This window comes from Myxocyprinus asiaticus, chromosome 2 (genome assembly GCF_019703515.2).
Source record: "Myxocyprinus asiaticus isolate MX2 ecotype Aquarium Trade chromosome 2, UBuf_Myxa_2, whole genome shotgun sequence".
Lineage (NCBI taxonomy): Eukaryota > Metazoa > Chordata > Actinopteri > Cypriniformes > Catostomidae > Myxocyprinus > Myxocyprinus asiaticus.
The window spans coordinates 14,632,166-14,644,235 of NC_059345.1; the positions used below are offsets into that span (position 1 = coordinate 14,632,166).

The 12,070-nt window shown below is 38.0% G+C and overlaps 1 protein-coding gene across 3 annotated transcripts in view; it reads right to left on the reverse strand.

The window, feature by feature from the left end:
- LOC127450729 (ADAMTS-like protein 3) overlaps positions 1–12,070 on the reverse strand; it is a 283,685-nt gene that overhangs the window by 75,037 nt on the left and 196,578 nt on the right. For all 3 annotated transcript variants that reach the window (XR_007899028.1, XR_007899027.1, XM_051715045.1), the window contains exon 15: positions 3,130–3,214. Coding sequence is in view for 1 of the 3 variants with exons in the window: in XM_051715045.1 (XP_051571005.1) it covers positions 3,130–3,214 (85 nt within the window). In the remaining 2 variants the exon portion in view is untranslated. The remainder of the gene's footprint in view (positions 1–3,129; positions 3,215–12,070) is intronic.

Consider the following 12,070-nt stretch of genomic DNA (forward strand, 5'->3'; position numbering starts at 1 on the left):
GTTTCCGGTACTTGCTTGCTTCTTCTTGCATGCAACACTATTGCAGCACAAATCTGTAAAAGCATTTAAGTATTGTGGAATTGCGCTGGCCCAGAGAGGGTGTCAATGCTCACCTCACACCGCCCACTGTCTAAACACTTTCCAGGCTTAAGGGATTAAAGTTTATGAGATATGTAATTCCCCATAAGCCCCAAACATGTCATGTTTGGAATAATGTAGAGGTGTCATTCAGTGAATATTATGATGTCAGAACACCTCATGTGATTGAGAAAACAGGTTTGCTTTTTTTTAGGGCTGATGATAGTTAGTCATTGCATATGTCTGGTACCTCTTTGTTGAGGTGGTGTTTTAAACTTTAAACTTAAAAAGCCAAAAACATACTATTATATACTATAGCGCCCCTTGTGTCAACAGTTACAGTGCAACAAAAGTGCATGTGTTGCGTTTGGAAATGCATTCTGACACATGAAATCGGGCTTGTTTGCTAGAAAGTTCTCATGGCGCAAGATACTGAAAATACAATTAGACACTGTGCAATGGCCTAAGACATGCGTCTGGTGCACATGTACATGAACATTTGCAAAGGAACACAAGAATGCTGCCCATGTAAACAGCCCTTAAGTATGTTTCCCTATGGACATATGTTTGAGCGTACATGGGTGTGTATATCAGTGAACAGCGCTCAGGGCAAGAGGTGAATAATGCTCTATATTAGGATTAGAGTTTAGGAAGAAGACAGGTCTGAGTGGAACTTTCTTATTGTGTCTCCACAACTTTTATCAAAGCAGGGATAAGACCTGGCGTGAGATTCGGTAAGTATATCCAACCCACAGAATCCACCCACCCAAATCACAGAGGCAAGCATCCAGCTGTGAATTCCACAGCAAAGTGGACTGGGGTCACTTTGTGATAGGGCCTAATACCTAGCCATGTTGCACGCCACCTTAGATCACCCTAAATGTAGTGACCTGAGCAACGGAGCAGAACACAAAGTGCTACTATCAAGCAGGGCTCAAATGTGTAATTCAAGAAGGGTTTTCACAGACAAAAAGTAGATCTTAGCCCTCCTGAAACACATACATATGAAGAGTGGTTCTTGAACAGCTCTTCTGTTAACTCTTAAACACTTTCTCCCCTCATTCTTCTCTTTTATGAGTCTCTGTGATGGTTGCTTTTGGTAGACCGCAGGGACTAGCGGCTATCTGGATGCTGACAGCCGCAGTTAGCTGTGTTCAGTGGGGGAGGCAGGTGTCCATCGAGCTCCGTTGCCAGCGATTAACAGGGGTATCATTTCAGAGATTTTTTTCGGACAAAATAGACACATTGACATCAGAATGCAGGCATGCTCAATTCTGACCATTTTATTTGGTTGAGGAACCAGCTTATGAAGCCTGCTCCTTAGGTTCTGCTTAAATAGAGCCGAGTAAAACATATTTTTAGAGCTGTTGCGTAAAACATATCTTCAAGGGTGAGGTCACCCTGCAATCCCCCAGGAATAGGTGAAAGGATTTTAATCTACAGGTTGAGAACATGTAAGAAACAAAATAAATATGACTGTATTGAGTAGCAATGCACAGAATGTGGCATGTCGGTCTTAACATCGTGCGATCCCTCTTCCAAATGCGTGGACCTTGTATTTTGGCTTCGCTAAATGCAACACATAATTGTAATTAATTTAAACTGACTGAATACTGTTCACAAGACTCTAGACTGTCATTTAAGAGTTAAGCTTCTGCTGCACCGAGTCAGGTGACACAACAGCATGGCACTGATTTCCTTGAAGTGCTTCTATGGGGCAGAGCCAACAAAAGTGCCTCTGGTAAGATACCTCTAAGTTTTTTCATTGAGACCTGTTTGGGTGTAAAGAGTAGCGTCTCTAATTTCGTTTGATGTGCCACTTTACAAAATTGATTCATTTTTCGTGCATCAGCGCGCTGCTAAACATGATGTCCACATATGTGGATTTTGGGACATTATTCCCTAAAAAATAAAAAAATCTTTATTTTGAATAACTTTCAACATCAAGACATCTGTGGGTCATTTCACTTCATTTTAAAATTATTTATTTTATATTTTATTTTGCTACCACTGTACAATATGGTTCTATTCACTGACATTAGTAAATCCATTCCTATATTCACTGTGCATTTTCACATTGATAATCAATGGGGATGAACCAAAAGCTAAAAAAAAAAAAAAAAAAATTCCGAGGCTTTATATGGAGTACCTTATAATAATACCTTATTATGAAAATAAGGTACATTTTGAACTGTTCTGAGACCAATGCAGACAGACAGCACACTGGAGGTTAAGTCATTCACTAAATAGGGAGGGAGCAAGGGAGCATCCTATAGCTGCTCCCTTGAACAAGAACATTCACGCCTAAAATCCGACCAAAAGATCAGGCAGATGATGTTTGGACCACTCAACATATTTGGCAGACAAGGGACAATGTTAATCAGTACATAGATTCAGAATTCATAATGTATAATTTTATTTTAACATGGTTGGCAGTGAATGGATGATGCTAGCCATTAATTTGAATCAGAATTAATTATGCTAATTTCTGATGTAATGTCTGTAATGTCTCAAAAACATGAATAACCAACATTCCTGGAAACAAAATAAACAATTTGATGAAAAAATTCGGATTTTCTATAGCTTGTTTTTTTTTTTTTTTTTTTTCACAATCTAATCCCGCTGTCCACATATGTGGACATACATTTTTAGGAAACCTTTTGCTCTAGATTTTTTTCTTTGCTTGTTTATTAGGTGCTACTAGTTACAAATCAAAAAGGGAAATGGAAAATTCACACAGCAGTCACGCTTGGGTCTCAGGAGGTTAAGATACCTGGTATTCATGATTCAGTGAATTATTAGGTATAAAAGGAAAACGATTGTTTTATATGTTTATTCAGTCACTTATTGCTAACTGAACACGGATGGTGAAGCCTATACAGTATTCTGGGAATCATTCTTTGTTGGATAAACTCACACAAAGGTTTTAGATGGGTTTGGTGAACTCACTGATTCATATGACTTTCTAATAATAATTAGAAGTGAGTGAAAGGCAGTAATAGAGCTGTAGTGTGGCTGTATAGTGTGAAAATAATTTTTAAAATGTCTCACGTTGGGTCTTCCAAGGCCACTTTGGTTTCTTCCAACTCTTGAGCCTGTTTCAACCAAGGCAGTTTGGCTTCGACAGGTTGTTTCTCTGAGAAAGCAACAAACAAAAACATACAATATTAACAAATATTAACCATGTAGATATGTTAAATGAACTAGTAGGCATAAGGAATGGGCACAAGAACAGCAATGATCAAACTTACCAAAATGGGCATAATATTTAATTTTGTGTTTGGTTATTGTGTCTTTTTAGGCAATAACTTGTGGCCCAATTTATCAGCCAGTTTTTTGCATCAACATTATTCATGGTGATCATTTACTCACCCTCATATTGTTCCAAACCCGTATGAGACTGTTTCTTCCGTGGAACATAATGATGTGTTAGGCTCAGTCACCATTCATTTGTTGCATCTTCTTTTTTTCTTTTTTTCTCCATGAAATGAAAGTGAATGTGACTGAGAAAGAAAGTCATTTGGGTTTAGAACAATTTGAGAGTGAGTAAATAATGACAACATTTTCATTTTTGGGCAGTGCTTGGTAGATTACCTCTGAAATGTAATTTCGGTACTGATTACAAATTACGTGGCAAAAAATATAATCAGTAAATGTGATGAGGAGGAGGGCGGGGCTGTGAGTCTGCACGGCAGGCCCTCAATCGGGCTAATCAGCCGAGGAGAGGGATAAGACTGAGCCGGATGCGGCAGTTCGGGAGAGAGAGAGAGCCACACGCAGCTGCCGTGTCTGCGTTTGTGTTTTGTATCTTTTTGTTTAAGTTTTCATAAAAAATATTACTTTGATGCTTCGTCCGGTTCCTGCCTCCTCCTTGCCCATTTGAACCATGTTACATTGGTGCCGAAGCCCAGGAAGGAGGAGGGATGCACTGTCGTGGAGTCCTCGCTACTGCTGACCGCCCAAAGGAGCGGAGGAGCGTCCACCGTCCGCAAGGGGAGGAGGGGCTTGCTGCCGGCCGCCTGGAGTGGTGGAGCCGCTGCCAGGGGCGGAGGGGCTCGCTACCGGCCGCCAGAACGCAGATGGGCATTCCATCCACCAGGGGTTGGAGGACTTGCACCGTTCCGCCCGGGAAGGAGCGGCTGTCGTCCGCCAGTGGGTGGAGGAGTGGTCGAGGACCAAGCGACGGCATGTCTGGGAACCGGCAAGCAATTTTTTTTCTCTCTCTCTTCTCTCTTTCTCTCGCTGTCGCTCCACCTTGCTCTTTCCCTCTCCTCTTTTCCCTCTCCTTGTCTCCCTCCCAGGCCTCGAAAGGCAGGGAAAGCCTGCTGGCAGGCGAGGTTGGAAAGGCAACGGGGGGGGGGTGTACGTCATGCCGGGGGTTCCCTGGCCTGAGGCAAAGGAGAGTGGAGTGTGATGAAGAGGAGGGCGGGGCCAATCGGGCAAATCAGCCAAGGAGAGGAATAAGGCCGAGCCAGCAGTTCAGGAGAGTGGGCCACATGCAGCTGCCACGTGTGCATTTGTGTCTTTTTGTTTAAGTTTTCATTAAAAATATTACTTTGATGCTTCGTAGGTGTAGCGCGGAGGAGGGCGGGGCCGGGTGGAATGACGGACACCCGGACCCCAATCAGCCTGATGAGGTGAGCGAGGGATAAAGGCAACCAAAGACGGCAGCTCGAGAGAGAGAGAATTATGGGCAGCTGCCCTGTATGTGTTTGTGTGTCTTTTTATTTAAATAAAAAGACACTGGTTCCCACCTCCTCCTTTCCCATTTTAACCCTGTTACAGTAACGTAATCTTTTAGATTACATTTTTTAGGTAATATAATCTGATTACTTTTGATTTACTCATATTATATTTTGTTGAAAATCTAATAATTAATTTTACATTTATAAAGTAACATTTTACTATTTTAATTATACAATAATAAACATAAAATCAAACAAAAACTTGCTATTTGCTGAGAAAACAAATGTGCTTAAAGGGTCATATAAAACTAACACTATGTTATCCAAGATAGAAGACAATGAGAACATGCTTCTTTTTTCAATTTTAAGAGAATTGTTGTTATTTAGGAAATTAGATCCTATCTAGGTCCTTATAATTATTCATGAGAAGGTGTGGCCTATGACAGATGCTTTATCTGCCATCCTGAAGCATGAGCTAAAGTGCATTTGCATGGTGCAAAAGCACAAAGTTGCACATGACCTGGAATCCTGCAACTCTCTGAAATGTTTGTTTGCAACATGTGTTTTTACAAATGAGTGTTTAGAATTATGGATAGCTAGCAAAGGGCTTGAATGAAACACTTGAAACATTACTGTCTTGCTGAGACCATTCTTTTAAAATTAAAAAATTAATTAATAAATCAGGCACTAGTTATTACCTCTAGCTGACTGATAATATGATCAAGAATGTAATCATGTAATCCATAAATGCATTTGTAATCTGATTATGCACATAAAATGCAATGTAATGCATTTAAAATGTAATGTAATCGAATTACAAGCAGTCAGTTTTTCTAATTTGATAATGTAATCCAGATTACATGTAATCTGTTACTAACTAGCATATTATTTGGGTGAACTATCCCTTTAACTACACTTTTACATTTTCCTCTCTGTTGGCCCACACAGATAATAGTTTGCCAAGTCTGGACTTACTAAAATTGTAAAAGTTAAAAATGTAACATAAAGTTTTGTACTGGATTTTATTTAAGATAAAAATCCCTGTAAGTGGCTATCTGCGAACTGTAATGTTTGTACTCTTGTGCAAGACATTATTCCTCAGATTACTCCAATGTGGATTGTCCTTGTAATAAGTGTACTGTCAAATGCTTCGGATAAAACTGTCACTGAGGGACACTTAAATTTCACCAGAAACTCTTCCTGCTACAAACATCCATAGTACCATCAGGTCATACATCTTACTGAAGATTAGAGAGCCATTTCAAGCCTGGCTGCTCCCTCCCGCCCCCAATCTAAACACAGCTAATAAAGCTCAACATAAATCTCCATGTGACAACCAAATATTTATGCAAGCAACCATTTATTGATCGAGAATGAGATTATCACAGCTGACTGTGGTATAGCAGTAAAGTCTGCCTGTCTGACATGACTTGCAGCAGAACATGCCGAGGACTTGGGGTTTGGCTCCTCAGTCAGGGTTTCTGGGGTTTCTGTGTTTCTCTGATGGCAGGCACTTCCACATTTGGCATGCAGGAAGGTCTAGATGAAATAGCATGTGAGGGAGGCTCTGTCATTTCAACCCACTGAGTTTTTACAAGCATGTCAGGCTTAGGTTAAGTGTGGAATTGATTGATTTGAGGAGTATGACTGGTGAAGACAAAAAGCTTACAGATGTTTGTGATTAAAGTTTCTTGAATTTTGGAGCCATATTAGATATTGTACTTAAAGGAATAGTTCATCCAAAAATGAAAATTCTGTCTATTTACTCATCCTCATGTCATTCAATACCCATATGACTTTCTTTCTACAATTAAAAAAACATCTGAAGGCTTCTTGTGAGGAATAGACATTTCTAAATGAAATTTGAGAGCTGCGGCAGAGGGAAAGATTTTCCATGGATAACAACCAACATTTTAGTCTGTTCCTGTCACATAGTTATAGTAAGGCTTCAGAAGACTCAGCATATGAGTTGTATGGACTATTTTAAGGTGTTTTTTGGTCCATTTTGGAGCTTGAAACTATTCAGAGGATTATTGGATGACAATTCTGAGGATTTAAGCAAAGCTAAACACAAAGAAATGTAAAACAAGTGTGAGGATGATTTTGTTTTCATACAAAAGTGTCAGGATACGAGATGAAAAACACCTTCTCTTATATGGGAAAATAGTGACTGAACTCTGTAATTTTCTGTCTCTTGAAAAAAGAAGTTTAACTCACCAGAATACAGGACTAGTTTGGCATGACTTGGCATGGAAAACTAATTCAATTTACTCAGGTCAAAAAATTTTAATTAATTAAATTCTTCATGACAAGTATGTCTTGCTAAAAATATTTGACTTATTTGAGTAAGAAAATAAAATGGCAATCACATGGAGTGAAACAAGATGAAAATGTTATTGCTCCAACATGATCACACGTGAAGTCGGCATGATGTTTCCAATAGTTTTGGTACCCTAGGATCGGCAACTGTATGCCGATGCGCTGACATGCAGAATTTTTATCAGACATGTTAGCAGTGGTTTCAATGTTTTTACCTTTCCACCTGGCGCGATTGGTAGCGCGTTGCATCAACTGCGTGGGAGACTAGGGTTCAAAGTCAGGCAGTAACAACATTTAAATTATCAATAGCTTAGTTTCCATCCACTTCTCACGCTATTTTGTTATCGACAAAGTCAAAATGCGTAAAAAAAAATGTGCAAAATTTGCTGTCTTCTGCCTGTTTCCATTCAAATGGCCTTTTATCGATAAAAATGGTGTGCGTGATGACGTCATGCCTAAAAAAACACTATGTTGCATAAGGTTTGGTTTAGCGCAAAATAAATCTTCCTTGAAGCCGTTTCCATTCAGAAATGTGTGTTTATCACTAATTCACCTCCCAGATGTCCCTAATCTTTTTCCTCCGAAGTTTTGGTAAAATGGGGAGAGTATTGAGACAATTCATTGAAATTAACCAGAGTACTGTCATTTTAATTCACAAATAAATGCAATCAGAAGATGAGGAACTGCAATCAAAAGGGAGCAGTTGCCCTTCTGATAGGACTGTAATATTGGTCCTGATGTTGCACCTATTGCAAGTTGCCATCGGTTCTGACCCGAAAACGAATCGTCACGGCCCTGTTCAAACTGGCAACCTGCACCAAGTAGTGGGGGAAACTCTTGGTCTTAGTATAAGGACCATCCATCGATGTGTATATGCTGTGTGCACAGCTATTAAAGAAAAACTGATGCTGTGTAATTTCAGGATTTACATATGATACATTCCTGATATTCAGGCTATTTTGAACAATCGTCTAATCTAAAGCATCGCCATCACAACTGCATTATGTCCCGCATATTTGTCCAGCAACTTTTAAAGACTAACTGAACTTGTTTATCATCTAAAATTAATTTTAGCATCATAATACAATTAACATTTTCTGAAGAAGCTCAGCAAATGTGATCCGAGGTAAAGAGGGTTAGATTAAAACAATTTAAAAGTTTTAAAATGTTCAAAAGTTCGTTTTCTGAAAGTAAACTCAGCATTGGACAAATAGTTCTGATAGTTTATAGTTTTGAAGTGTAGAAAATGTCATTCAGCCGGCTTTATTCGTCTACAGAACAGGGTGCGGCTAATTTAAGTTTGTGTAAGGAAAAGGCATATATAGGTCTAAAAATATATATATATAATTTTTTTTTTTGTTTGGTAATTTTTTTATTTTTTTATTTCATGCATTTTTCATTTGGTAATATATTTAATTTAATATAGGGAATTTTGCCAGCATTTTTTCAAAAGCTAAACAATAATTTTATAGAATTGTGCTATATGTTTGTGTTCCAAAAAAGCACACTGAAGCTTTTCTCCTAGTATTGTGTATTTATTTATAATTTAAAACATCTTTGTGCACAGAAATTATATGTTTGTTTTTTTGTTTTTTTATTTTTTTTTTATTATTATTTTTTGTATTGTGGGCTAATTCCAAGACTGCTGTCTATTATTTTGAATGGTGTGAAAAAGCAACTTTAATAAATAAACGGATGTCTACCGCGATTAAATTAATCACAAACAGTGGCCATTAATTTGTTCTCTGTGCACTTGTCGATGTGCATGATACAAGATATTTGTGTTGGTACTCCTGGAAGTGTCATGTTTGCAGTGATCGGATCTTTATGCCGTTCAGATAAATCCATAATCACGTACAATAAATTGGCTTTCAAGGATCCTATACCTTGTTGTCATGATTAACACAGGCTAACCATTGGGGTAAATTCTGTCATGTGACACTACATTTTTGCGTTAATGCCAATTTTCTCCACAAAAAGTGTTTCCAAACCAGTTTTTCGTGAAATTTTATGTATCGACATAGAGTTTATGTGCTAGAGTCAAATGGAAAAATATTATGTCGACACTTGTGAAATTTGTGCGATAATTTGCTTTTCCATCAGCTTAATTTTGATGCGCTAAAACTTTTTTCGGAACTTTTGGATGGAAACTTAGTTAATGACGAGCATGATGCGAAGGTTTCACTTTTCCCTCTAACGTTACTTTTTTACTCCACTAATGGTTAAGGTAAGATTTGGGTTTGGGTTGGGGGATAGAATCTTTAAATATATGCTTTTCATTGTATAATGTCCTGTAAAGGTGAAAACATCTTGCTTCACTACTAGCTTTTGGCAACCTCTCCTGGACATAAATGGAGCTCACACGTGCCCATGTGCCCTTCAACACTTACCGCTTTGGCCATTGGGGGCAGTGTTTCAAAATTTCGATCAATGTATACCGATTTTGCTGAAAGAAAAGTCGGTCTACTCTTTCCGATTTCACTGTGAGATCAGGCTGATTGCTCACAGGTTGCGCTTTCATAATCAATCAATCAATCAATCAATACATTTTATTTCTATAGCACAATTAAAAACAACACATGTTGACCAAAGTGCTTCACATTATAGCATAAACGGATCATATACTGTACTTACAGAATGTAGAAAATACAATAACACATGATGAAATAAGCAACCTACATTAAGCACAGTTAAAAGCAAGTGAAAAAAGGTGAGTCATCAAATAAGATTTAAGAACATCAACTGATGTACAGGACCTGATATGTAGTGGAAGGTTATTCCAAAGCCATGGAGCTGCCACTGAAAAGGCCCTATCTCCCTTTGACTTAAGACGGGACTTGGGGATCGTTAAACGTAAATTCTGCGAAGACCTTAATAGTCTATGTGATGCTGAAGGAGATCCGTAATATAGGGAGGAGCCATGCCATGGAATCCCTTAAAAGTACAGTTTTATTTTTTTTTTTTTAACTGAATCCTAAATTTGACTGGAAGCCAATGAAGAGATGCTAACACCGGAGATATGTTGTTGTGTTTTTTTTTTTTTTTTTTTTTTGTCCCAGTCAGCAATCTGGCAGCAGCATTCTGGACTAACTGCAGACGTGACAGTGAAGTATGAGAAATGCCACAGAGCAATGAATTGCAGTAATCTAATCTTGAAGAAATAAAAGCATGTATAACAACTTCCATGTCCTTAAAAGATAAACAGGGTTTCAGTTTCACAATGTTCCTTAATTGAAAGAAACCACCTCTGACCACAGAATTGATGTTCATAACTCAGGAGACTCACAGAGGTCAAATCCACATTTTTTATTTATAACAAGTATTAAATAATTAAAATGTAAAAAATTATTATATATATTTTCCCCTAAGGTCCATTTATAATGTGAGTAAAGTGGTTGTGTGTCAAAAATAGTCATAATTTTTTATGACCGCACAATTGTTTTTTTTTTTTCACCTTCTCTCTGACATCTATAAATAAGAGGTCAATTTTGTATTTTTGCTGCAATATAACATTCCTGGAAGACTCCTACAGTATGTAAAATGTATCTTCATATGTTAAAGGAGAAACAGTTGCTGTACTTTTACTTTCAACCTGTGGGTTTGCTGTGGGGCTCAATATAGTTTGTAAAGAGGCTGTTATTGAAGGACCACATGCCCCATCCTTTAATAATAGCCTCTTTGCAAAGTTTGAATTACATTGTGAGAGGTTTACAACAAAAAAATGCGCCCTGAAATATGCACTCAAACACTTAAGATTAGACATGAAACGATCAATTACCTTGTTAAAAATAAACTTCCCTGTTGAAAAGACCACCATAGCTTATCACCAACATACTGTTTGGATGCTGGTCCCCTCCATGGGATGCTGGCATGTTGGTTTTCCCCACCATGCTTTTACCAGCAAAACTTTCTAGATAAACTATTAACCATGAATGTTGACTTTTTATTTCTTCTAATTTTGCTGGTAAACAGCATGGCTATGTTGATCAGCAGCAAAACCAGCTTTGCAGTCTGGACCTGCATATAAATTCAGCTGGTCTTTACAGCAGGGTTCATCTACTCATTTCTAACATTGACATAATTTAGAATGATTTGCAGAATGGCACGTTCCCTACACAGCCAGGAACAACACAAGGTTTAGACTTATTTAACTTTTATTGTTAGTTTTTGTGGTGTTAAGGAATAAGAGTATCTATCCTAATTCCTTCTTGTTGCTTCACTGTGACGTAGAAATGTGGACTTTCATGTGTTAAAGCATTCGTATGTCTGATGTCAGTAAGCCGTGAAAGAAATTAACAAAACATTTCTGCAGCTTAGTTTCAATAACTAGCGGGTGCGTAGGGGGCACTATATTGTGAAATAAGTTTACGCTTAAAACATTAAAGTCTCCGGATACATAAGTCAGACATTTGTGGTATAATTTGAAAGCTTAGAATCTGAACTTTTCATAGAACACCATAAAATACTACATAAAATAAGAAAGTAAGGGCTGAAAACATACGCGTCGCAAACATAAGCGCCACCTATAGAAATATGAATATGAATATAGAAAGTCTTTCACATAGCAAAATATTTGCTTATCAATGCAGCTGTAAGCCCCAAGTAGCCAAAAACTTTATATCTGCTTTTACCTTAGGCAGTTTTCTATGAAAATAGCCATTTTTTACTTGTCTGGGAGCTTGCTTGGGTAAATAATACAATGTTATATCTTAGATGTGCAGAACAAAATATGCAGTCCAGCAGGAAAAGCATGCTAAAACAAATCATAGGAAAAATTATGTTATCAACTATTGGTGTTACAATTTTTTATATCATCGCAAAGGGGGATTCTCCACTTTTCTAGATCGAGCTTCTAGTTCACTCAGAGGCTGAGAAATTCGCTGAAACATTAGGGATGGTGCATTAATTGAAAATCTGACGGAATGTCTATGAACGAGGACATCTGTGAGGACTGAAATACGCCACCTACATTTCAGATCTGCATATTG